Source organism: Patagioenas fasciata, chromosome 1 (genome assembly GCF_037038585.1).
Source record: "Patagioenas fasciata isolate bPatFas1 chromosome 1, bPatFas1.hap1, whole genome shotgun sequence".
NCBI lineage: Eukaryota > Metazoa > Chordata > Aves > Columbiformes > Columbidae > Patagioenas > Patagioenas fasciata.
The window spans coordinates 157,756,125-157,779,393 of record NC_092520.1 but is presented as its reverse complement, the minus strand read 5'-3'; the positions used below and the strand labels follow the sequence as shown (position 1 = coordinate 157,779,393).

General features: G+C 41.0%; 1 protein-coding gene across 7 annotated transcripts in view; it reads left to right on the top strand.

Moving 5' to 3' along the window:
* The window catches only part of LARGE1 (LARGE xylosyl- and glucuronyltransferase 1), a 291,854-nt gene that overhangs the window by 150,490 nt on the left and 118,095 nt on the right, over positions 1-23,269 (top strand). For all 7 annotated transcript variants that reach the window (XR_011735698.1, XR_011735697.1, XR_010651410.2 and 4 more), the window contains exon 5: positions 4,856-4,979. Coding sequence is in view for 3 of the 7 variants with exons in the window: in XM_065838648.2 (XP_065694720.1) it covers positions 4,856-4,979 (124 nt within the window). In the remaining 4 variants the exon portion in view is untranslated. The remainder of the gene's footprint in view (positions 1-4,855; positions 4,980-23,269) is intronic.

The following is a 23,269-nucleotide window of genomic DNA, read 5'->3' as shown; positions in this document are numbered from 1 at the left end:
ATAATTTCTGTTTGAAGTTCTTGTAACAATTTGTTACAGATATAAAAGGCATTACCTTGTTGTGCTTCCCTTAATAAAGTATAGGGTTTGGAAATAAACCCCCTGGGCTACTGACCTTTTTATATTCTTAGAAAATAAAATTCCTCTGTTGCAAAGAGAGGGCTGTGCAACCAAGCAGCCGCTTTTTGAATTGCTAACAATTGAGCCATGGAATAATACAGAAGGGAAGAGTGAGTCTTGGTTCACTACTCCCTTTTTCAATTGTAGATTTTTGTATTTAACTCTGTGGCAGTGGCTATTCAAGAAGAATGGGCCACAAATGCTTGAGCGAGCAGATCAAAACTCTGATGAAGAATAAGAAGTTTTGAAATGTAAAAATAAGATATCCCGATAATAAAAAATATATAGAAAAGGGCATGTCAGAATGGGCTCCTAAATTCATAGTCCGAATTTTGAAATTACTGAGTTCTTTTCATTTTAGTAAACTTTATAGGACCTCAGCAATTCTGAAAATGAAAGCATTCATCTAAACTCCTATATTTAGGCCTAGGAGCCTATATTTAAGCATTCACGCTTGAAAATCTCAGCCAGAATCTCTTTTCATTCACTTTAGAGGAAAGCAATTTAGGAAAATAAATATGTGTTCTTTACGTATGATTTACTTTGTCGGATAGTGTTCTGATCTTAAGATAAGTGGAAATAATTTAATATATGAAGATTTGCAGTTTTCTAAATAGAGCAGTTAAAACCTTGAGTTTCCACTTGATGGGAAATACCCATATTTTGAAATGGCATTCATCTGCATTAAGACATTAGCACATCAGCATTTTCCACGTAGCAGAAACTGTGAAAAGTTGCAGTTGGCAAAAATTCAGATGTTCAATATATTTGAGGTAAATGAGACCTTGGGAGAAATTCTCTGGCTGTTTCAATACCTGCTTCTGTAGTGAGGCATCTGAAAGACCTGGGGCTCAGAGTTCAAGGCCTGTCTGTTTGGAAACTCGGGACACGAGAAACTTGGACTTCCAAACATATAAATTCACATGAATACCAGGAATTTTCCAAAACCTACTTATTTTGTAAGATAAGTTTATCAAAATTGTCACATACTGGTCTGTATGATTCCACCTTGTATATACTGTGACCATTTACAGTATAGTCCTTTCTAGCACTGCAAGATATAACCAACCTCTAGTATGTGTGGTTCTTTCTCTCTCCAGACATGCCCAGTGAAAAATTAGTTATATGCGATAACATACATGTTAAAAATCAACACAACACACAGCTGTGCATTGAGTTGGTTAGAGAAGTTGAAGTCAAAGGACTTCCACATTTGGAATGAGAGAAGAGGTTTGTGTTTCTTTGAGACGTGATTCCAGCTTCCCTTCAACCAAGAAAGGTGTCCTGCACTGAAGTCCTCAGGCTCAGGGATTTGGAAAGATCCTGCTGCATCATCTCATTAACTCCCCCTGCTATTTCAGGAAACCACAGCATTGAAATCCTTTTCATAACTTGATCCACCTTCACAACAGAAAGAAGTTGGGTTTTTCTTAGACCAGAGCATCGTATTTTTCCTGTTTCACGCCACTCAACTTCCACTAGCAAACTTCAGTGTCTTCAGCTGCTTCTCGAAATTCTCCAAAGGCCACACCACCCCTCCTTGTTACCCAAGTGAGGGGCTCTCAAGCCTCCCTCTGGAAGACTTAGGTATCTCCCAGGCTTCTAAAATTCTAGCTGCTAAATTCACGTGAACAATCGCTCTCCACATGGCCATCCCTTAACTTATCATAGGAGCAATACAGTTTGATTTCAGTTTTATAAACCTCATATCCCAGAATGTCTCCGTTCTGGAAAAAGACCAATCCTTCACAACATCCTGATTGTCACTCCTAATTCTTACAACCAGTGATTCAGTCATGTTGGCAAATAATTAAGAGGAAAGTTGACATCCCTTTCTCATATCTCTTCAGTAAGATTTCTCATCTTACAGAGTCTCTTCTGTATCTTTTACAATGGATGCTGGGTTGATCTTTAAGCTTCTGAACTTGTTTCAGAAACACTTCAAAGCAATCCAGATCTTTTAGGCCTTGCATATTGCAGACACCAGAAGTAAAAAATGGCATCTGTGTGTATGCTAGTGCTGTTGTCTTCAGGTTTTCCATGTTTGAGTTTGTGCTCTGTTGGCTTCTAGCACCGTGCTAAACCTCACAGTTCACAAGACTAAAATCTTGTCTGGAGTAAAATTTTCTGTGACTGATGCACATTTAGTTGTAGATGTCAGCAGGTCACTATTCTGTTTCAGGGATATATTTTTGTAAGAGATAATCTTCTGCTATGCCTCTGACACATACTTTCCTTCCAGCTGAATCTTTACCACAAGGCTAACAACTTGAAAGAGATTTCTGTGTAGGAGTACAACTACTCCTTTTTTCTTTTTCCCCAGTAGGAGCTGAACTGAAGAAAATGTCACCAACTTGTTCCCATTTAAGTTTCACTCTGGATTGTCCAGATGTATAAACTATTACTGAACGTTTAGGTGCCTTTGTATCAGATTTTTTCATTTCAACTAGTGTGTTTCATCTTCAAATATTTTATATCAATTCTGTTTAACTGAATGATCGTTTGGAAGAAGATGTAGCTTGTGTTTTAACTGATTTTTTATTCTACTTATTCTAGTTTGCAATACATAGATAAATGACCCTGAAAAAAAAAAGGAAAAGAGATTACTAAAGAACACCAGCTGGGAAATAGTCCTACCAGACACCAGACTCAGCCTCTGCTGAGCAGAGGGACCTATGTGGAATGCGTATGTTGACGTTCAACACCTATTTGCCTGGAGATATTGCTCTGCCTGTGCCCAAAGCCACTGGTGGTGTGCTTTGTTTCTCTCGGCCTTTTCTCTGCTAATGAAATCTGTTTTCTGATCAGTGCTATCTCCCGATTTTTTCTTGGCAAGGTGCCTGGTTACTGCGGAATCTGCATAAGCCAGGATGTCCTCTTCTTCTCTCCTGCTGGGCTGGTGAAGCAGATGTAATTGCTGTGATCCCTTTAGCTCGGTAATGGGACACTCAGCAGCTGGCAGCCTGCGCCTTTCCCTCTCCCCTCCTCACTCCAGGGCAAGCTGGAGATTGAAAGACCTTTATCATTTTGCAAAGCATGTTGTGGCTTAGTGTTTTGGGCATTGTTAAAAGCAGATCAGCTGTGGGTTTATTCTGCCATTGTGATTATCTCATATATAAGGCTTCTAACCAGCCCTTTTCTGCTTTTCCTGTGAGTACGTAATTTCATCCACAGTGCCCTTGAAGCCAATACATCAGCTTCACTGACATCCCTGGGTATTGGTTTGGATCTTAGGTGCAGTATTTCTAACACTGCAAAATCCAGCCATACATCACTTCTCACAACAATCTCCCATTTCTGCTGGGAAGTGCACTGTGATACTATGAACCATTATATGTATTTTTGCATGTTTTTATGGACTTTGTTCAATGAGAAAGAACATTACTCACCAAAGCAAGAAGAGTAGCATTAAAGAGAAGAGACATATTATTCATCAATGCAGGAAATGGAGAAAGAAATGACATTCATCTTTTGGTTAAAGCCCAAAAGTCTAATGGAAGTACATTGGCCTGAACTAACATAGATTTCCTTACTTCTCATTCACACAGCAGAATGTGGTAGTATCAGCCATCTTCCACTAGCATCTGAAACTAAATGTTCCTCTTTTTAGATGAAGATATCCATTAACAAGTACACCCATTTACCTTTACAAATGACACAGAGATGAGACTCCACTATTCCAAGAAAGGCTGAGCCAATGCTAAAGCCTAAATGAACTGTCTGTCTTCCAAATGACTTTTGCAAACTCTGTCCTTTTCTGCTGACAGGGAAAGTTGCTAAACTAGGGATAAACATGGAAAACTACAAATTGAGACTAATTTCCACTGATTGGTTTTCATACTCCTGCCACAGAAGTTGAATAAAGATCAGAGTTTGTTGCCTACTATCTCTCAAAGAGAGAAGCAAGGTTAAGGGATTTAAACATGGTATTTGTAATGTCCAAGTTTTCGTTATTACCGAAAAATCCATATACTTCATCCAACCTTGCCACTCTTGCTGATAGTGACTTCACTGATCTTGTTTTGAAGCTTTTCTCTTAGCCCAAGTCCTATAATTACAGAGGTGAACCCAAATCTGTTTTTCTGAAGTATTTTCTATCTTCCTGCTTTTCTTCAACCCTCCCTCCCTCTTAGCAACAAGGATGTGAGGAGATTTACAGTCTCCATTCTGTTCATTAGGCCAGTAGCTAGAAGTCACTCACCTGAAATGGGTTCTCGTAGGACAGCTGTTGATACCCAAAGTTTGCCTTGTAGAAAAGATGTGTGTAAACTCATTTGCCTGGAATGTCACCTAATTCAGACAATTATTTTTTAACCTTCCCTCCCACTCCCACTTCTCCACAGACAACTGCTCCACAAAGATAAATTACCAGGTTGACCTAGAAACTGAAAGAAATCACTTGCACAGCTCAAGTCCCCAGAGGGGGATTAACTTGGCCTTCTTCTAAGGACCTGTTAGAAGGGACAAGATCCTCTAGCTGTTATTAATCATCACATTCCACTGAAGTCAAAGGAACTATATTGATTTACAGCCACCCAGAAACTGATCCAGTATTTCTATTACTGTAATGTTTGTTCAAATTTTATTTCAGCATTTTGACCACAAAGCAGGACTCCACTGAACAGGCTTTACCTTGACACCTTAGACATAGATAAAGCTTTGCAAGTTGTGATGTTGTCCTTTTACTAGAGGAATTGGAAACCTTTTATCTAACACATTTCTCTCCCCATATCAGGCGAAACCCACTCCACTTCCACCTCATCGCAGATGCAATTGCCAAACAGATCCTGGCAACTCTATTCCAGACATGGATGGTCCCTGCCGTGCGCATAGACTTCTATGATGCAGATGAGCTCAAGGTAAAGAATGACAAACATAAGTGTTACTCATACAGTTCTGGTTTCATGTCATCCCTTTTTGTGTTATCCCTTTTTTATCCATCTCTCTGCATTGGTGACTTGTGGGAGAACCGCTGGCTAATATATTCTGCCTGGCTAAAACTAATTCTAATCCACGTGATTGTAACCCCAGTTACACTTGAGTAGAAGATACTAAATGGCTAAAATGAGTGTAATTTCTTCACCAACATAATATGCGGTTTAGCAGCTTAGAATTTTACCTACTATCAAGAAGATTCTGGTTGCCTAGGTTGAATTGCATCTGACCACATTATGTTTTGCTAAGGATACTTCTTTCTAGCAGCACTGGTGGAATCTTAAGCAGCTTGTTCAATAAGCCCAAGTTTGTTACTTGAAACACTCAACTTCCCTGCATTCCTTAGGCATGGGTGTGTACCACCATAAGAACACACACTCTGATGAGGTGCCAATACTACATTTTGAAATAGCCACCTATTTTATCTGCATGCTCTTCCAAAAGGAATGAATATCAAGAAAGGAGAGTTCTATGAAGGAGAGTTCCAAGGGGAAAAAAAATCACTCAAAGCATAAAGTAATTATTTTTTCATAGTTTTGAAGTTTAAATTAGATCATGAGGCACAGCACTTGAGTTTGAGCTGCATGGTTTTTAGCTTTGGAGGTAGAATGAAATATTCAGATTTTAACATTTGGAGTTGCTGGCAATAATGTGTATGACTTACCAGACTGTTCTGAACAGCACCCCAAACCAAGGGAAAAACAAAAGTTAGAAAATTGCTATGCTAATTAAGATGTAAATTCTAAGCACACCGTGTTGCAGAATCTTGAGCAGAAAGAGTTGTGGAAAGATAGAAAGGGGGAAAGAAAGAGAGAGAGAAGAGGGAAAAAAATGTTCCTTTAAAAAGTATTTTGTTTCTAGCTGTTTTTATTGTTTTATTCATCCTTCTACATGAAGCCGTAAGCTGTTATTAACCTAATTAGCTAGAAGTCTTCCTTCTGTTCTTTATAGCTTCATAGCAAGGAGGAGATTTGTTCTTGTTAAATCTTGTATGTGTCTATATTACATGTACTTCTCTGCAAATTGTAGGGTTTTACAGTGTCAGCCTCTCAGCTGGGCAAGACAGACTTCTTAGTGTTTTCCTTCTGGTCATTGGGGTATAGTCCAATCTAGTTAAGTAAATAATAACCAAGAGAGCTTACTGCAACTTTCTGATTTATAGGCAAAACTCCGGGCACTTATTAGGCTACCGAGCAAAGTCTTGTTTTGTCCCTGCATCTTTGCTCAACTTCAGTTTTTAAATGGCTGGTGACCTGAAGCAACACCAGACTGTCTTGCATGTAACACGTAAACTTTAGGTTGGGGACCACTTTCATATGGGTTGCAGTCTTCGATACATAAATATATCTTTCCAGATTCTGCCACTCTTCCTCAGAGCTTATCATATTGCATACCAAACAATTTCACTGATTTCAGTAGCCAAAAAACATGGTATAAAGTAGTACTGAGTATAGGTGAATGTGACAGACACTGGCAAAGGACAGCAAAGAGTTGTAAATATAAATGGAGTTTTAAAAAGCCAGGTATGATGCTAGCAAATATCCTGCAAATTTTAGCAAAGAAGACAGAGAGCTGCTATGGGAGCTCATCTCATTTGTTTCCTACATACCCTCCAGAGAGGATTTAATGATTGTTTTGGGTTCATGTATTTCACCTGTACTCTTGGGAGCTATAATATGCTGTCCAGTGTTAGGAAAACAGAGCTGATGCTGGAATGTTTACTAGAAAGTCTGCCTTTCTCTAAAGTGAACTATGAATCCAGTATATACTATATTTCAGTTTTAATGACCCTCCATAGTTCTCTGTAAAATTGTAATCAATAGCAATTGTTGACATTTAAAAGGGCTTAGACTGAACAATACCTTGAGAATTTTTTGCTTAGCTTTCATTCACCAATGTTTCATTGCTTTGGAACACATTTTAGCTGCTACAGGAAACATTTCACTTCATGTTTGGTTTTTTCCCTTTGGATAAGTATGAGCTTCCAGCCTCTTACTTCCAATGCAGTAGGAGTTGCCATTTTAGCTTAAGCCCTTAAGTCCTACTCTTGTTCCTGCTCAAATAGTAGAAGGGAACACATAATGTTAAATTCTCCATATGTAGTATGGATACTTTTTTTGTTTTCAAGTAGCTATTTAGAACTCGGGCAACACTTTCTACTAGAGTATTGTTTTTTTAAAAGGCAGAATTTGGAGACTAAAATGTTTGGTGATGTTTCTTAACATATCCTACCATTCTTTTTAGCTTAGAGTTAGAACAACCAGTGTCCTAAAGGAAGGTGTAGAAAATAAGGCTCTGAAATAGGTGTTGTTTTCTCTCAGATTTTAGAGGAAAACTGGCCACTTGATTGCAGGAAAGGGTATACACAGTGCCACTGATTATCCCAGAATTTCTAGGGCTAGCAAACCAACATATCTACTCTGCATGCTGCTGTGAAGTAAGCAAGTCAGATGTTCCTTTTAAAATTTAGAGAAGACTTACTTTACCTTTTGCAAGGGAACACAGCTGTTCATGTTCATCCTGCACCAGAAAGAGCCTATGTTCATTCTCTCCCTAGAAGTGGGTGCTGCCAAACTAACACCAGCCTGCTTGGAAGAGGTATGGAACATGGGAAGGGATGGCCACAGAGACCTCTGTCTTTGCTTGAGGCACATGATAGCGGATGGGGCTGAAGAGAAGGAGATTTGGCTGTAGAGCTGATAACAGCATTTCCAGAAAAAGGGTCGGACACAGTTGAGATGGGAGCCTGCAAGATAAATTTCTTTTAAACAGCCAGTTTAATGATCGTAACAGGCACCTCTACTAAAATGCTTTAACCTGCCCCAACATACCTTGTCCTGTCTTCTCATTGCCTCACCAATAACCATGAGGGAGATCTGTGCTTAAAAGCTCTCCCTCAACTTAGAAGCTGTTCAGATTGTGAACTGCACTGCCAGTGCAACTCTCTACTATTAACTAAACTTACCAGATGCAGTTAGGAATCAGCAATAAGCATTCTGGAAGTGTGGGCAGCTGATAATGGTGCCAGTAGTTGAACGGTTCTGTAGCTGCAGATTTCATTCTTGTTCTGCCCCGTACAGCCCACATAGAGAATCATGGAATGTCCTGAGTTGGAAGGGACTCACAAGGATCACTGAGTCCAACTCCTGTCCCTGCACAGGACAACCCCACGGTTCACACCATGTGTCTGAGGGCTTGTCCAGTCTCTTCCTGAACACTACCAGGCTTGGGGCCGTGACACCTCCCTGGGGAGTCTGTTCCATGGCTCCACCACCCTCTGGGGGAAGAAACTTATCCTAATGTCCAACCTAAACCTCCCCTGACACATCTTCCTGCCATTCGCTAGGGTTCTGTCACCCCAGGACACGGTTAGATCCTCTTGACTGCCAGGGCACACTGTTGGCTTATCTTCAACTTGCCTTCAACCAGAACCTCCAGATCCTTCTCTGTGGAGCTGCTTTCCAGTAACTCTTCCAAATTTATGTGGTCACATATGGCTGTGACTACAAACTGGAGAGTTACTTGACAATGTAGTTTCACTTTCTATGATCACCTTAGCGATGTTATTCAGCTGTGGTCCTAACGCAGTAGCTGTAGCGATTACAGCAATGCATCCCACAGAACAACTGGAAACTGAAAATTGTCCATGGGTCCGGATGGGATGCACCCGCGGGTGCTGAGGGAGCTGGCTGAGGTCATTCTGTAACCTCATCTGAGTGTTCCTGCTCTGGCAGGGGGATTGGAATAGATGATCTTTTGAGGTCCCTGCCAATCCCTAACATTCTGTGATTCTGTGATTCCTTGAACATTAAATAAAAGAAAAATACATACCTGTGAAACACTGATCTAAAAGACCCATTACAGCTGTGGCTTGCAAATATGAGGCTGCAGGTTATTGTGTTTTTTCAGTTCAGTCTTACATGAAGAAACTCCAGAGCTAAATACTGAAAGTGTGCAACACAGACACTTAGCTTCTACACTTCATTATTCAGCATGGAATCTCATGTCAGTTCACTCACAGGGAAGTTTAGGCAGTAAACCCATTGTGATCTGCATTAGCCCAGAGCAGAGGGAGCAGCTGATACAGCAAAGCTGTATGTGTGATGTGTGGAATACAGATGAAGCGAGTTTGTTTTGCCAGGTGTTGCCTGACAGACTGCTACCAATGTCAGGTGAAATGAGGGGAGCAGAAGGTAAAATGAGCATTTGCCTGTTCTGCTGTGCGTGAATCTTGATGGCCCACATGAACGTAGTCTTGTCATCACTGGAAAAGCAGAAAAACCATGTAATTTAAATAGTTCAGCCCACAAACGTGCTGCAGTTGTTCTGTGAACTTGAAGCTGGGAATGGTGGATAGGTTTCTGCAATACATGAGCATTTGACTTGAAAATGGAGTGTGAAAAAATTCCTACTTTGCTGCATATATGGACGATATTCCAACTTTTACTGTTCCCAGAAACAATAGACCACAAATCTCACTGCCAGTGCTGCCTGAGGTGATTTCATATGAGAAATGTTGATGTAGGCTGCACACTCAGTCAAAATCAGTGGTGTGATCCAGGGAGCAAAACCAAGCTGATATAGTGTGTGGCATAAATATTACCTAACTTTAAGCATTTACTTAAGCATGAGATGAGTCACTCCTCAGCCACTTCCATCTGAACTGTGAAGGTGGTTCACTAGGTCTGACGTTGACATCTTTTGTTCTGACAGATGGGTAAGTGCTATGAGATTTAAGCAGGAAAACAAAGTTTAATTCTTTAATTATAATTGTAGTGTAGCTGGGTCTCAGGGGTGTGCCTGTGTGCACTCCCAGTGCACCTAAGGTTCTAATTCCCAGCGTGGTCCAGGAACTCCCAGGCTAGCCATCTGCACAGATGAGATAAAGGGCGGGTTTCAGACAGCAGATCAAGTTGAAACTAGGTGATCGACTGAACTGCTGGCCATCTGCACAAGAAGTATTTGACAGATTGTTACAGGAGCTGTCCCAGTGGGAGTTTCAGGCAGTTCTTGAAATTTCCTAGGCAGTCCATGCTGTGCCTGGACCAATTTATGCACTTAAATGTGTTGATTAACATCCTGGGTGGTTGTCTCAGAGATTCACAGTTCCTACTACGAAATTAATCAATTGTGCAAGGGTAAGACAATCAACAGAAGCAGTTCCTACATGTGTAGAGATGATCATGTAGGACAGTCTTTTGTACGCACTTAAATAATTGATAAATGTTTTGTATGTAGGTTAAGGTAATCTATAGTGATGGATTATGCGTGTCCTGCAGTGCTCATGTAGGACCATGGGCCAGCTGGGTTATAAAAATTTGACAGAATCGTGTTTTACGTGAGTATCACCCAACCCAACTAAGATGCCTCTGCAAGGACCCTTACCATGGAGACTCTGCCATCCAGACAGCAACCAAGTGTCCATGCGAGAGTTAGCCTAAGCCAATATCCCAGTAATGTTAGCTTTTTAAACATGTGCTCTGTGTCCATGCAACCATTGATACCAAAAGCAAATCAAATGCCATGATTTTTTTTTGCTGCCAGTGGAAACTTTTACAATGAATGATAGCGTTGGTGGGGCTGCATGTATCATACATTGGCATCTACCAATTTTGGAACTGTATTCAAGCAAATGCTTCCAGCAGAACTGCAGAACATGGGAGGGAGCTGACTGACAATTGGGAAGATGTAGAATGATATTTGGTGAACAGAATATTGGCTTAGTATTAGTCACATCAGGTGCAGAGGTTAAAAGTGGCAGCAGTGTTGATAAAGCCTCAAACAACAAAACTGGTCAGCATTCTCCTGCATTCTACCATCTCCTGATCAAGCAGTTCCACTGGATGTTGCAGAAGCTGCCATCCATAACAATTTGTTTTCCCAGGACTAACTAGTAACCATCATGGATTATAACAGACTCTATTTGCATCGCACTGCCTGCAGATTTTAAATTGTTCAAGGGCAATGCATGGTTGTTTATTTGTTTAAGTAGTTCACTATATGCCTCAGAGGCAAACACACAAAGTTATAAAGCAGACATTACTTTCTTTCCTTCCTTTTCCACTTCATATGCAAGATCTAATTGCTACTAATGCAATACAGGATGTGAAACACAGCATCTGTTTATATTTACATTCATTTATGCAGTGGTAGGTATTCAGTTGAAGTGTTTCTACAGTGCTGTGGTTTTGGTCAGATACTGTCACATGTTATGGTAGGGTTGCAATGCTCCTGCATTTCACCAGCTTTTTGTGTTTTCTGTAAACTACCCTTCTGTACATGTCAGTAAAATAATAAGCATGAAGTGCTGTTTCTTCCTGCCTGTTGCCTTTCTCTTTTAAAAAATCATTTCATGTCTGTTTTGTTGGGTTTTTTGTTGGTTTTTAAGAGAAAGTGCAGATTTAAGATTTTGAAAACCAAAGCCTTTGATCAAAGCATTGTACAGATTTTCCTAACTTTCATGGTTTAGTTTTAGACTTGAATTTCCACATTATGATTGAGATCTTGTGCATTTGCTGATGAAAGTACTGAATACTGGAGATGTGAAATCTCAGGTGATAAAATATGCTTGTGGTTGTAACACAACGCTACCACGCTAAGAGCAGGGTCTTTTATCCATGGTTTTCAGTACAGATGACTGGCCATTAACAAGCCAGGCCTTGTAAGCCAAGATATTTTCCTTCAGACTGCTTGGAAGGAAATGAGTATCCACCAAGAAACAGATAGCAATTCAAACTCCCCAGCACAGTGGAACCTTTGTGAAGTGATCAGAATCTATCCTTGCAGACTGAGTAGGCTGAGCAATACTTCCTCTGCCCTCCCAGCCCCTCTTCTGCACAAAAGAAGCCATGCAACACTACAAATTAAAAATAACTGTGTTTTCCCTTATTCAGGCCCAGATTATTTTAAAAAAATAAATAAATAAGTAAAAGGGTAATTTTATGTAAAATCACACTGGGTTTTCAATTTCTGCCTATTCAAAACAGGCAGTGATGAAAGAAGTGCTGTGGAGATTGGTGGGGCTGGTCAGAAATTGGTCATGAGAATGGGAGTCATGGTGCTGTTAGTGGCTTCCAGCAGTTGTGGTCAGCTTCATGACATCTGGCTTTCATGGACAGCCTCACCTCTGACTCCGTCTGTGGAGGGAGGCAAGATGTGAAAGGTGGAATAGCTTTTTGCAGATTTTTGTGTCATTGCTCTTTGGATTTACAAGTATTAGCAGTTAATTTAAGATTTGGAACTGTAAGAGTTTGGTGTATCGGGATGAAGCCCAGTGTGATGCAAGAAAGTGCAATACTTCCTGGTCCTCTTCCAAGGGTCCCGGTCTGCCCATGATGTTGTATTGCACAGTGCTTCTGCTGCACAACTGGCTGTTCCAAAAGAAAGCCTCATGCCTGGCTTTATAAACCGCTTATACTTTCCTACTGTTGCTGGTGTTTTGGAAACACTGGAGTTCTTCGTTAATTTTCTAACTTCTCTGTAACTATTGTGGTCTTTGTAGCTCCACCTTTTTATTGATTCTAGGGGAGAGCGGTACAGTCACTATGGACTACCTCCTCCAGGGAGCCAGGGAAAGCTGTTCTTTGTAACATATGCAAAGTGAGGAATAAGGAGCTAGCTCTCTTCTGCTGCCATCACCCACATTTGTGTCATAGTAGCTGACTGTGACGTTTGAATAGCAAGGATTCCTGCTTGACGTTCAGCTTCTTAAACGTCACTCTGACTGCAACAACATGCGCTGCACCTCCAGGGATGGCTCTTCTAATAGAGAATGGGAAAAAGATTAAAAACTGCACATGGGATTTTCCAAAAATTATTGAGTTTGACAAAAATTATCCAATGTGCCCTGCAAAAAAAGAGGAAGTTGAAAACACACAGTACCTCAAACTGACTGCTACAAATAGTGTTTGTGCCCAATATATTGTTGTATCCCCATTACAGCAACTTCTTTCTAAGAACTTTATCATCCTTCCATGAGAAATGAAAACCTTTTGCTGTCTTAACCTTGTACAGAAATTATTTGATGCTTTCATCTGCATAACAGGTATAGGTTGTATATCCCTGGTACTTGCTGTGGAGAGTTAATGGTCATCCTGTGTTCCAGCACAATTTATTTTCTTGGCACTAACAGATAAAAAGCTGGGAAGACATGTGATGACTATGTTAATAGCTTTTCACTTGCCCATAGGGACACCTCCCTGTCATAGGGCATTCGATTACTGATAGAAGAGCAGCAGGGACTGTTCCAGGCATTCCTATTCGGGATTGGTATTCATGTGAGCCTTTTATTAAAAAGTTTAGTGAGCCTTGCTTTTATATTTACAGAGAACTAAAGTGTATATATTTGTGTGTCTGATTGATAAGCTGAAGAAAGACAGTGGGCTGGAAGGACTCCAAGAATAACCTTGATTCACCACCAGGGAGCTGGAATTGTTAGAATTCATAATTTGTAAAGTGTTTGGCGTTGGGTTGTTTCTGAGAAACAACTGGAATTCAGGGATGTGTTGCACAGTAGTTCAGATGTGAGCTCCTTCCCAACGGAGCGGTCCAACAGGAAGCATAGGCAGAAAGTATTCTGAAGGACTAGGGCTGAAATGGTCATTCTTGTGGTGAAAAATGACCTTCATCTTACCTGGGCACACCTCTTTGTATGACACTTTTTCACAGCACTGGAAATGACAAGCCATGCTGTGTGTCTGACGTAACACGAGCATACCGGGCAGTGAAGTCCCTCATCTCACAGGTCTTCTGAAGCCACCTCAGCCTGGATAGGGGTTTAAGTACCTGTTTCAAAGGAGAGATATAGAATAAGACTATTAATTACGTGCCACTGATAGTACCTCTTTTGGAATGACCTTGATATGAGAACATTTCAATTTCCACATGGTGAAATTTCATTTCTCTTAGTGGAGGTATCACTTTTCAGATCAAACTGGCTCAATCTAGTTTAATTTTTTGAGGGTAAGATGATGGTGTCTAGGTCTCACCCTTTCAGCAGCAAAGATGAAAACTCAGCAGTGTTTCGATCCCCTGATAATTTTCCTATATACCGTTCTGTTAGTTCAGGTTTGACCCCTTTCACAGTTGAATAAATTCCACGGTTTTTGGCTGATACAGTTGAAAGCCTTTATAAAATGATTCCAGCTGTATTGTTTTAATCAGCCATTTAGGATCTGCATTCACCTGTCTATCTGATTGCAGTTTTATCTGATGGTCCTTCAGGTGAAACTACAGGATTACGTGGAATTAGGGTGATGCTTGTGGCCTTAGCCCTCACACTGACAGCTTCAAGAAGTGTAAGAGATACATGCCCGCTACACGGACACTTCTTTAAACACAACTCATGCAAATTAACTGTTATCTGAAGTATTTGTCCAATATTTGACCAGAACCTGGGCAAGAAGCTAGACTGATGTCATGAACATCAAGCTCAATACTTCTTGCTTTGGAGGAGCCCAGCTTTCCCAAAAATGTCTTTGTTTTCTTCTGATTGTTTCTCTAGTTAGTGCTGCATTGTTTGAGAGACGTCTTATCTCTTTCTAGTAACAAAGAAAAATAACACTCTTTTCTCCCTCTTGTTGCATTCAGTTCTTCTTATACTTGGTTATTGTTAATATTGTTTGTGCATAATTGTAATACGTTTTATCCTTTATTATCTTTCTTATCCATGATGTATTCCTAGGGCTTTTTATTCTCCAGGAGTTTTGATGTATTATAATACTTACCATTGGAGAAAACAACACTGCTTCATGTAATATTTGTTCTCTTGAAGCAATAATTGCAATATAAGAAGTTCCCACCACCTGGCCTCCAATCCTGCAGGATGGAGGTTGACTTGTTTTCCTGCAAATTCTTTGCTTTTGCTGAAATTAAGAGAACTAATAGTTCTTTATGGGATATGGCATTTATTCCACCAGCTGGATGTGTGTTCCACCCACTGCCTCTTGGTGCAGCATTTTCAGCTGCTGACGTTTCACCATTCTTGCTCTGAAAGCAGAAACAGTAGAAGTTTGAGGTCTGGAGAGAGGTGGTTTTGCTGATGAGATGCCAGGTAGTAGCTAGTGATTTCTTTCTGAATAGAAGAATGAATTCTTTTTTTCTTCTATGTGTCTGCTATGTTTTGACTTCACATTAGGATGTCAGAGGTCTGGCAGGAGCTGCATTCCCACATCCTTTCCACAGATCATCATCTTCTGCAACTCTGACTCCTGCATTGAAGTACATTCTGTTTTGTATTGAATACAATCAGGACGAGATGGGCAACAAGGATGATTAAGGGAGTGGAGCATCTCCTTTATGAGGAAAGGCTAGGGGAGCTGGGTCTCTTTAGCTTGGAGAAGAGGAGACTGAGGGGTGACCTCATTAATGTTTACAGATATATAAAGGGTGAGTGTCATGAGGATGGAGCCAGGCTCTTCTCGGTGACAACCAATGATAGGACAAGGGGTAATGGGTACAAACTAGAACACAAGAGGTTCCACTTAAATTTGAGAAGAAACTTCTTCTCGGTAAGGGTAACAGAACACTGGAACAGGCTGCCCAGGGAAGTTGTGGAGTCTCCTACTCTGGAGACATTCAAAACCCGCCTGGATGCCTTCCTATGTAACCTCATCTGAGTGTTCCTGCTCAGGCAGGAGGATTGGACTAGGTGATCTTTCGAGGTCCCTTTCAAACCCTAACATTCTGTGATTCTGTGAGATCTTTCAGTCTTAAAAGGGTCAGAAATCCTTCCCTCAACATTTTTAAGTTTTGGTCGGGGCTTTTTTTTGCACAAGATAACTAATATTTTAGACCTGTAGCCTCCTGCCAGACATGACTTGGTGAATAACAGTCAGGGTAACTGTTGTGCTACCTTCTTTCATCATCCTTAAAAATGGACTTTTGGACAGGGTTCCGTAAGGAAAAAAATCCCACTTCAGATCTTTGTCACTGAGCTGAGGTTATTGTCTATCCAATATAACATGTCTTTATGCAGGAGATGGTGTTGCTTTTTATTCTGGACAGTGCATCTTGATGACACCTGTTTAATATCCCGAGATCATACAAAATACACATTGTATGCCTCTAGACTTTGACCCCAAGAGCTGCATGGAAATTTGCCAGAACATGTAATGGCTGCGGCGAATGTGTATGTATTTGCATAGCTTCTAAAATTAAAAAGCTGGCAATTGTAATATTTTCATGGATTTGTATCTTCCCTGATGGATTACTACAAAGAGCTTGTTGATTGAGTTCACTAGCAATTAAAGGGAGCAGTTGATCTTTCTTACCTTTCCTTACAGGTGAAGTGAGAAGGGCATCCACGAGTTGTTTGTGATCACTGGCTATATTCTAGTCAGATCTACCTGTCAGTCAGCTTTTAGCAAAAAGCTCTGGCTTCCTGCCATTTTATCCAGTCCACCTTGTGTGTCTCTTTTCACTCATTCACTGACAGGAAGGACAAAAAAAAAAAAAGGCTTTATCTTATCTTCTCTTCTAGGGAAGACTTCCACTTTTGCCTTTACTGGAGAGGTAGGACTGGGAGGCTGGTGTTTGGTTTATTCTCACTGACCTCTCTCAGGATGCTCTTACCTTTGTATGTCTTCCACCCCGACCGCCACACTGAAAACCAGCTAGAGTTGAAGCCAAAAGTCCCAAAGGGACAAGAAACAGCACTAACGGAGACTGGCCAGACTTTCTGTTCTGCAGTCTCATCTTGCACAAATGAATAGAGAAAAGAAAAGAGGGCATTCAGCATTTTGGACATAGCAAGGAACAGTGGAGAAAATTTAAAATGTCTCAGATGAGAGTACAGAAAAAGGACTCAGTGTCAAATGGAAACTGGCCATTTGAGTTTGGTGGGGCTAAGCAAGGAGAGAGGAATGGAAACCTTGTGGAGGAAAACCAGCCAAAGACCTAAGGAGGGGGAGTTAATCCTCAAACATGCAGGAGGTGAATCACCATTTGGTCATTTCTTTTCTGAAGATGCTAGATGGCTGAATATCCTGCTACCTAAATGGCAGAAACAACAACAAAAAATCATTTTACTGTATATAACAGCCTGCAGTTTCATCTGTGTAAAGCATGTTGGTTCCAAACACAGAGCATGACTTAACTCTTCACACCCCCGGTTAATTTTGTTATTAAGGAAGGTTTGAAGAAGCATTCTAAAATCAGTTTTTTCCCACCTGTCTGCCCTTTGTGTATAAGTGTGTATTGGTGAGAGATTTGGAAAGAAAGAAGGAAAAAAAAAGTAAAAAAGTCAAACAAGCAGCAGTCAGGCTCTGTTACAGACTTTGCTACAGAAATGAGAATTAATTTGCAGTTATTCTCCTTTGCTGTATGCTCATGCTGATTTGGGAGTTTTTGTTTGTTCTGCCTTTTTAATATCTAATCTTTATTTCCAGTTGTGGCTTGTTCCACATTTTCTGCATTTACTCTACATTATCCGGGACCCACAGGTTCAGATAATCATCCATTTCTATCTCAACCTTTTTACTCACTGCTATTTCTATCCAGACTTGTTGCATGTATATGTGGAAGATATAATCTGTTCATAAAGCAAGAGATGAGGCAGAATTCATTAAAGACACCAGCACTTCTGTGATGAGTAAAAACAACAGCAGCAAAGACCAGCAGAAAGAGAAAAATCATTTGAGCAAAAGTATATAAATTCCCATCTCCTGACAGTTGTTTTTCGATGAGAATTGTTATTATTTTTTTAAATACTGAGGCACCAGAAATTCTGAACCTAGAAAAGTTACCCAGCTTTGCTGGTTTTCTGGTTTCCTTGACAACCATTCATATAAATAGTAAGGCCCTATTATGGGGGGAATATCAGTATAATCAAAACCTATGAATAACCTAGGAAAATAATTAAATTCAAGGTTGAAATTACAAGTTATCCAGCAAACATTAACGAAAGAGTCTGGTTTTGATTAAATAAGTCTCTTCCGTTAATGTTTGCTGGATACCTGACAGGGATGGACCAAAGGCAGTGATTTTCTGAAGCTGAGATGCAAGGAGACTCCTTTTAACACTCCTCTGAGGAATGTCTTACAATTGTCATTCACCTGCCTCTTCCAAGGCTCTTTGGTCACTTAGAATTGGTCTGTCTGTCTCACTTTTGATTCTTTTTTTTAATTATTATGTTTAAAAAATAAATATGGTGTGCTGAATACACGCATGAGTGTTACCCACATTTAATTTTAACCTGTTATTCTTCTCCTTTCTCAATGATTTGGTTAATCCAATCCTAGCAACAAGGTGTTGATATCATTCTCCTGGAAGCAAGAGAGTGAGAAAGGGGATCAGCCAGATGTCCCTGCAAAGAGTTTAAATACTGTGAGGTATAGTCAGTGTGAAATGGGAAAAAATTTCCTGAAACTAACCCCGACCTGTGCTAGTGCTGCTGGAATTGTGACTCAGTTTTCATGAATGTGAGAAGAGAGATGGCAAAAATTCACACCAGGATGAAGTTCTCCCTGTGTGAAATTGAAAAACACTGATGAGAAAAACCATACATCAAGAAAAGTTCCTTTCCTGTGCCAGCAATACGATATTGTTTGTTTCCTCTCTCTTTATGCTTTTTATTGCAAAAAAACCCCAACTTAGTAATATGATGGTCGCTAAAATGGTGACAGTATTTTCCTCGAGTTTCAAAACAACATGAAAGCCCCAGTTCCATGAGCTTTGTCGTAAATAAACGTCACATGATTTAAAAAAAAAAAAAAATAAATCCTGCTACTTCTAGCATTCATAGAAGCAGCAAAGCACTAAACAAGTAGTGAAAAAGCTGTGGATACAACTTATCAGCTGTGTCTAGGAAGTTATTTATACAGTCTAAGGAAGCAGCAATTTTTGATGTTAGCTGAATTTCCAGGACTGTTTTCCCATGCCTGGGCCATTTGTAAGGGCTGCCTGCAGACAGCAGCTGCCAAAGAATTTGGGTGGTTTTCCTCCACAGAGACCCCTCCAGCTGTAAGTTCTTGCACCATGGAGATGGCACTGGTTTTCAGATCAGTGTCAGATACAATTCAGAACAATTCATATATAATTTGAGTAGGCCTACGATACTCTTCATGGTTGTGCTGTGGCCTGGATGTTTTGTCTTGTGTTTTTTTTTTAAAGAACCTGGAGTTAGTTTACCACCTGACTGATGAGGGGCCTGGAGCGTCTTTCTTATGAAGAGAGACTGAGGAAGCTGGGTCTGTTCAGCCTGGAGAAGAGAAGGCTGAGATCTCATTAGTGTTTATAAATATCTTAAGTGTGGGTGTCAAGAGAATGGGACCAGACTCCTTTCAGTGGTGCCAACGACAGGGTGATGGGCAACGGGCACAGACTGAAGCACAGGAGGCTCCATCTGAATATGAGGAGAAACTTCTTTACTTTGAGGGTGCCAGAGCACTGGAACAGGCTGCCCAGAGAGGCTGTGGAGTCTCCTTCTCTGGAGACATTCAAGACCCACCTGGACACTTTCCTGTGCAATATACTGTGGTTGAACCTGCTTTAGCAGGTGGGCTGGACGGGATGATCTCCAGAGGCCCCTTCCAACCCCAACCACTCTGTGATTCTTTGTGATTCTCTGATATAAACTTCAGGGAGATGGTGCCTATGTTGAAATTGGTGAGAGCAAGCAGATGCTAACACTTTAGGAAATCCAGGTTTCCATCACGTCGTTCATTACAGAGCCTAGTTCATATCTCTCTTTATTTCAATCAGCGTATTCTAGATTCCAGATCTTTTTTGTTTGTTTGTTTGCAGCAAAACCTGTCGGGAAAGCTCTGGGAAAGCAGAATTACCTACATTCAGATTTCCCCAGCTTTTTTTCTGACTCTTCCTATTTGCTACTCGCTGTTTCCCCACCACAGTGAATCCACAGCCATTAAGTCCACGTGGTGGTGGGATTTAGGTCTATTTGACCCTGTTTATTAGCCCACCTCTGACAGGGGTGCTTGCAAGTGGTACGTTCTGCCTCCAGGCTGTTCCTCAGCCTGGAGCATCAACCCAGCCAGTCTGACTCTCAGGCTCTTGCAAGGTACTGGCTTTAGTGCTATTTTGTGAAGTCAGATGGGCAGAAAGGGTGTCTTTTATTTGGAGTGGGGATGAGGATATTATGTCATAGCTGAGGATTATTTTGATTGATTTTTTTTTCCAAGCACATCTAGGATGAAGCAGTGAATCTAGTGAGAAAATCAATAGAGTATTGAAGGTTGCATTTTTTCAGTGTAAAGTGTTTAAGGACATGCTGCTAGGGAAAATGCTTCATCAGCCAAACTTTCCTCATCTTATCGTGCTGAACAGGAAGCACTTTTTGCAGCTCAGAGGGTGCTACAGTGCTATTTATTCTGTGGGACAGTGAAGAATTCTCTTAAAAAATGGAAAAAATATTATTTAACAGACAAGAGGGCCTGACAGGAAACTCATGAAGTTGAACAAGTAGCAGTGCAAAGTCTTGCACCTGGGAACTACCAGTATATGCGAGGGACCACACAGCTGGAAAGCAGCTTGGCGGAAAAGGGCCTGGAGGTCCTGGTGGACACGAGGCTGAACATGAAACAGCGATGTGCCCTTGCTGCAAAGAGGGCCAATGGTAGCCTTGGCTGCATTTGGAAAGCTGGCCAAGGGAGGCGATCCTTCCTCTCTACTGAGCACTGGTGAGGCCACACCTGGAGTGCCGGGTCCAGTTCTGGGCTCCTCCATACGTGAGAGACATGGACACACTGGATAGAGTCCAGTGAAGAGCACTAAGATGATTAAGGGACTGGAGCATCTCACATGTGAGGAAAGACTGAGAGAGCTGGGGCTTAGCCTGGAGACGAGAAGGCTCAGGAGGATCTCATCAATGTATATAAATACCTGAGGGGAGGGTGCAAAGAAGGCAGAGCCAGGCTCTTCTCAAAGGTACCCAGTGACAGGGCAAGGGGCAGTGAGCACAAACTGAAACACAGGAGATTCCCTCTGAACATCAGGAAACACTTCTTACTGTGAGGGTGACTGGACACTGGCCCAGGTTGCCCAGGGAGATTGCAGAGTCTCTGTCCTTGGAGATATTCAAAAGGCACCTGGACATAGTCCTGAGGATCCCGCTCTAGGTGGCCCTCCTTGAGCAGGAGAGATCGGACCACATGACCTCCAGAGATCACTTCCAACCTCAACAATTCTCTGATGCTGTATGGTCTGAAATCTATTCCTCAGGAAAAGTCAGGAGAGATTTTCTTCTGGTAGGGAGTTAGTCAGTTTTGCTTATACTGGGGAGAGGCTGCATTTGGAGGTGAAATGCAGTCTCAGGTTTATACAGCTGTCTAGCAAAAACTTTTGAGTACTTTGTTTAATGTTACTATCATATACCCCCTCCCAATCCAAGAAACACAAAAAACCAGGTTGTTAGGTTTTCTGTCGACATCAGTACTTGAGGGAAGATGGTAAGTAATGACAGAAACATATACAGTCCTACAGAATCCTAGTTTGGCTTTCCTGTGCTTCTATGCTGGCTGCTGTTGTTATGCTCCAGTCTGTATATATAAAACAGCACCAAGGTACGACAGCAAATACATTATCTCTTTTCTTGTGCTTCACCTTACCACTCTGTTTATCATGATTTTGTTAATGCAGCAGAGAAGGGCGGGTGCCTCAAAATCATATTTGCAAACAAAGTATGTTAGCCTGTAAGACTGATGACCTTTAAGAGCAAAAGATTGAAGTAGAAATATAATAATAATTGAATTCAATTAATTGGGCTTTTAGCAAATAGGAAACTGTACCTCATCCTGGCATGTAACTTCAAAATGCATTTTTCTCCTCACTCAACCAGAGCACCTGCCCTGTTCTGTTCCACATTTATGAGTGGCACCCATCCCCGAGCACTACTTCCAACATCTGTCTTTCTAAGAGCTGTTTTGTTTCACTTTCCTGTTTTACTAACTCTGTTTTTTCTGTTCCTACCGTATCTTCTAGGAATATTTGTTCTTTTAAGGCAACTCTGATCTAGCTTATAAAGTAAATGATCCACAAACATTCCATATATGGGCCATTTTAGCTATGCTACAGAAAAAATGGATAAAAACTTACAGAAAATATTTAGAGAATATGTAGATAAATGGTTAGATGTTACCAGTTATATAAGGTGGACAGCTTGGAGGCTGCAGAATTTTGCAAGAGTTTGTGCTTAGGCCATCTTAATTATCTCAGACTGACACTTCTTAACTACAAAGAACCTATTCAACCATAGTATTCTTGTGTTTCTTTTAGTAAGACCACAGGTAATACCCAGAGAGAGTGAGCCTTCACAGTGCTGGTGTGTAGCATAAGGAGTTTTCCTTGACAAGAACTCGGAATGGTTACATTATTCAGGAAGAGCAGGGCAGCAAAGAAATTATGCTGGGTACTACTTAGGACCCCTGTTTATGTCTTAGTCAGCCCTGCATCAGAGAAGAGAAGACTGCAGATACATTGAACCAATTGGCAGTTCAAATTTCAACATACGCTCAAATCAAACAAGTGCCAGCCAGCTGCGATGGACCATTTGGAATAGGAACTGCTCCTTTCCGTTTCAAAAGCGATCCCTTCAGACAGCAGGCTTCAGGATGGCAGGCACTTGGCTCCCGTGTGCCAGATTAGAAGGAGCAGCCAGGCAAGGATCTCTTCCCTACAGTGGTGTTACATGTTGGGAATCTCGCAAGCAAAGAAAGTAATTGCTCCTTGGAGGTGATTCTTACTTTTCCAGCCAGCTTTTACCTTCCCTGCTTGTCTCAGGCTATCCATGTGACATCTGAGACCCTGCCTTATTAGGCTCATTTACATAAGCATATTAGGAGTTACTCTAGAGCAGAATTGCATTTGCACTAATTAAATGAAGGACATCCCATCCCAAATTAATAACATCGGGATGGGTAATAATAAAAGCAAACTCGAGTCTATAAAATTACTGTAACTCTTTCAGAATGTCAGTATGACTAGAGAGCTGATCTCCATGGCTGGTCTAGCACAAAGATGTCCAGTGGCAGATTCCAGCTGATATGCAGAGTTTGAGGAGGTGGAGCAAATACTGCCTTGCTGACATCTTGATGTGATGCTTCATTCCTAGGGTCATCATGTGGGAGAGCTAGGACCACAAGTAACTAGAGTTTTGAGGGTATGGATTTGAAATTATTTCTGTTGCACACATAGAAGAAATTTCTGGGGAACACTGAGGTTCATTTTTATATAACTAGATACTTAATATTGTCATATATGT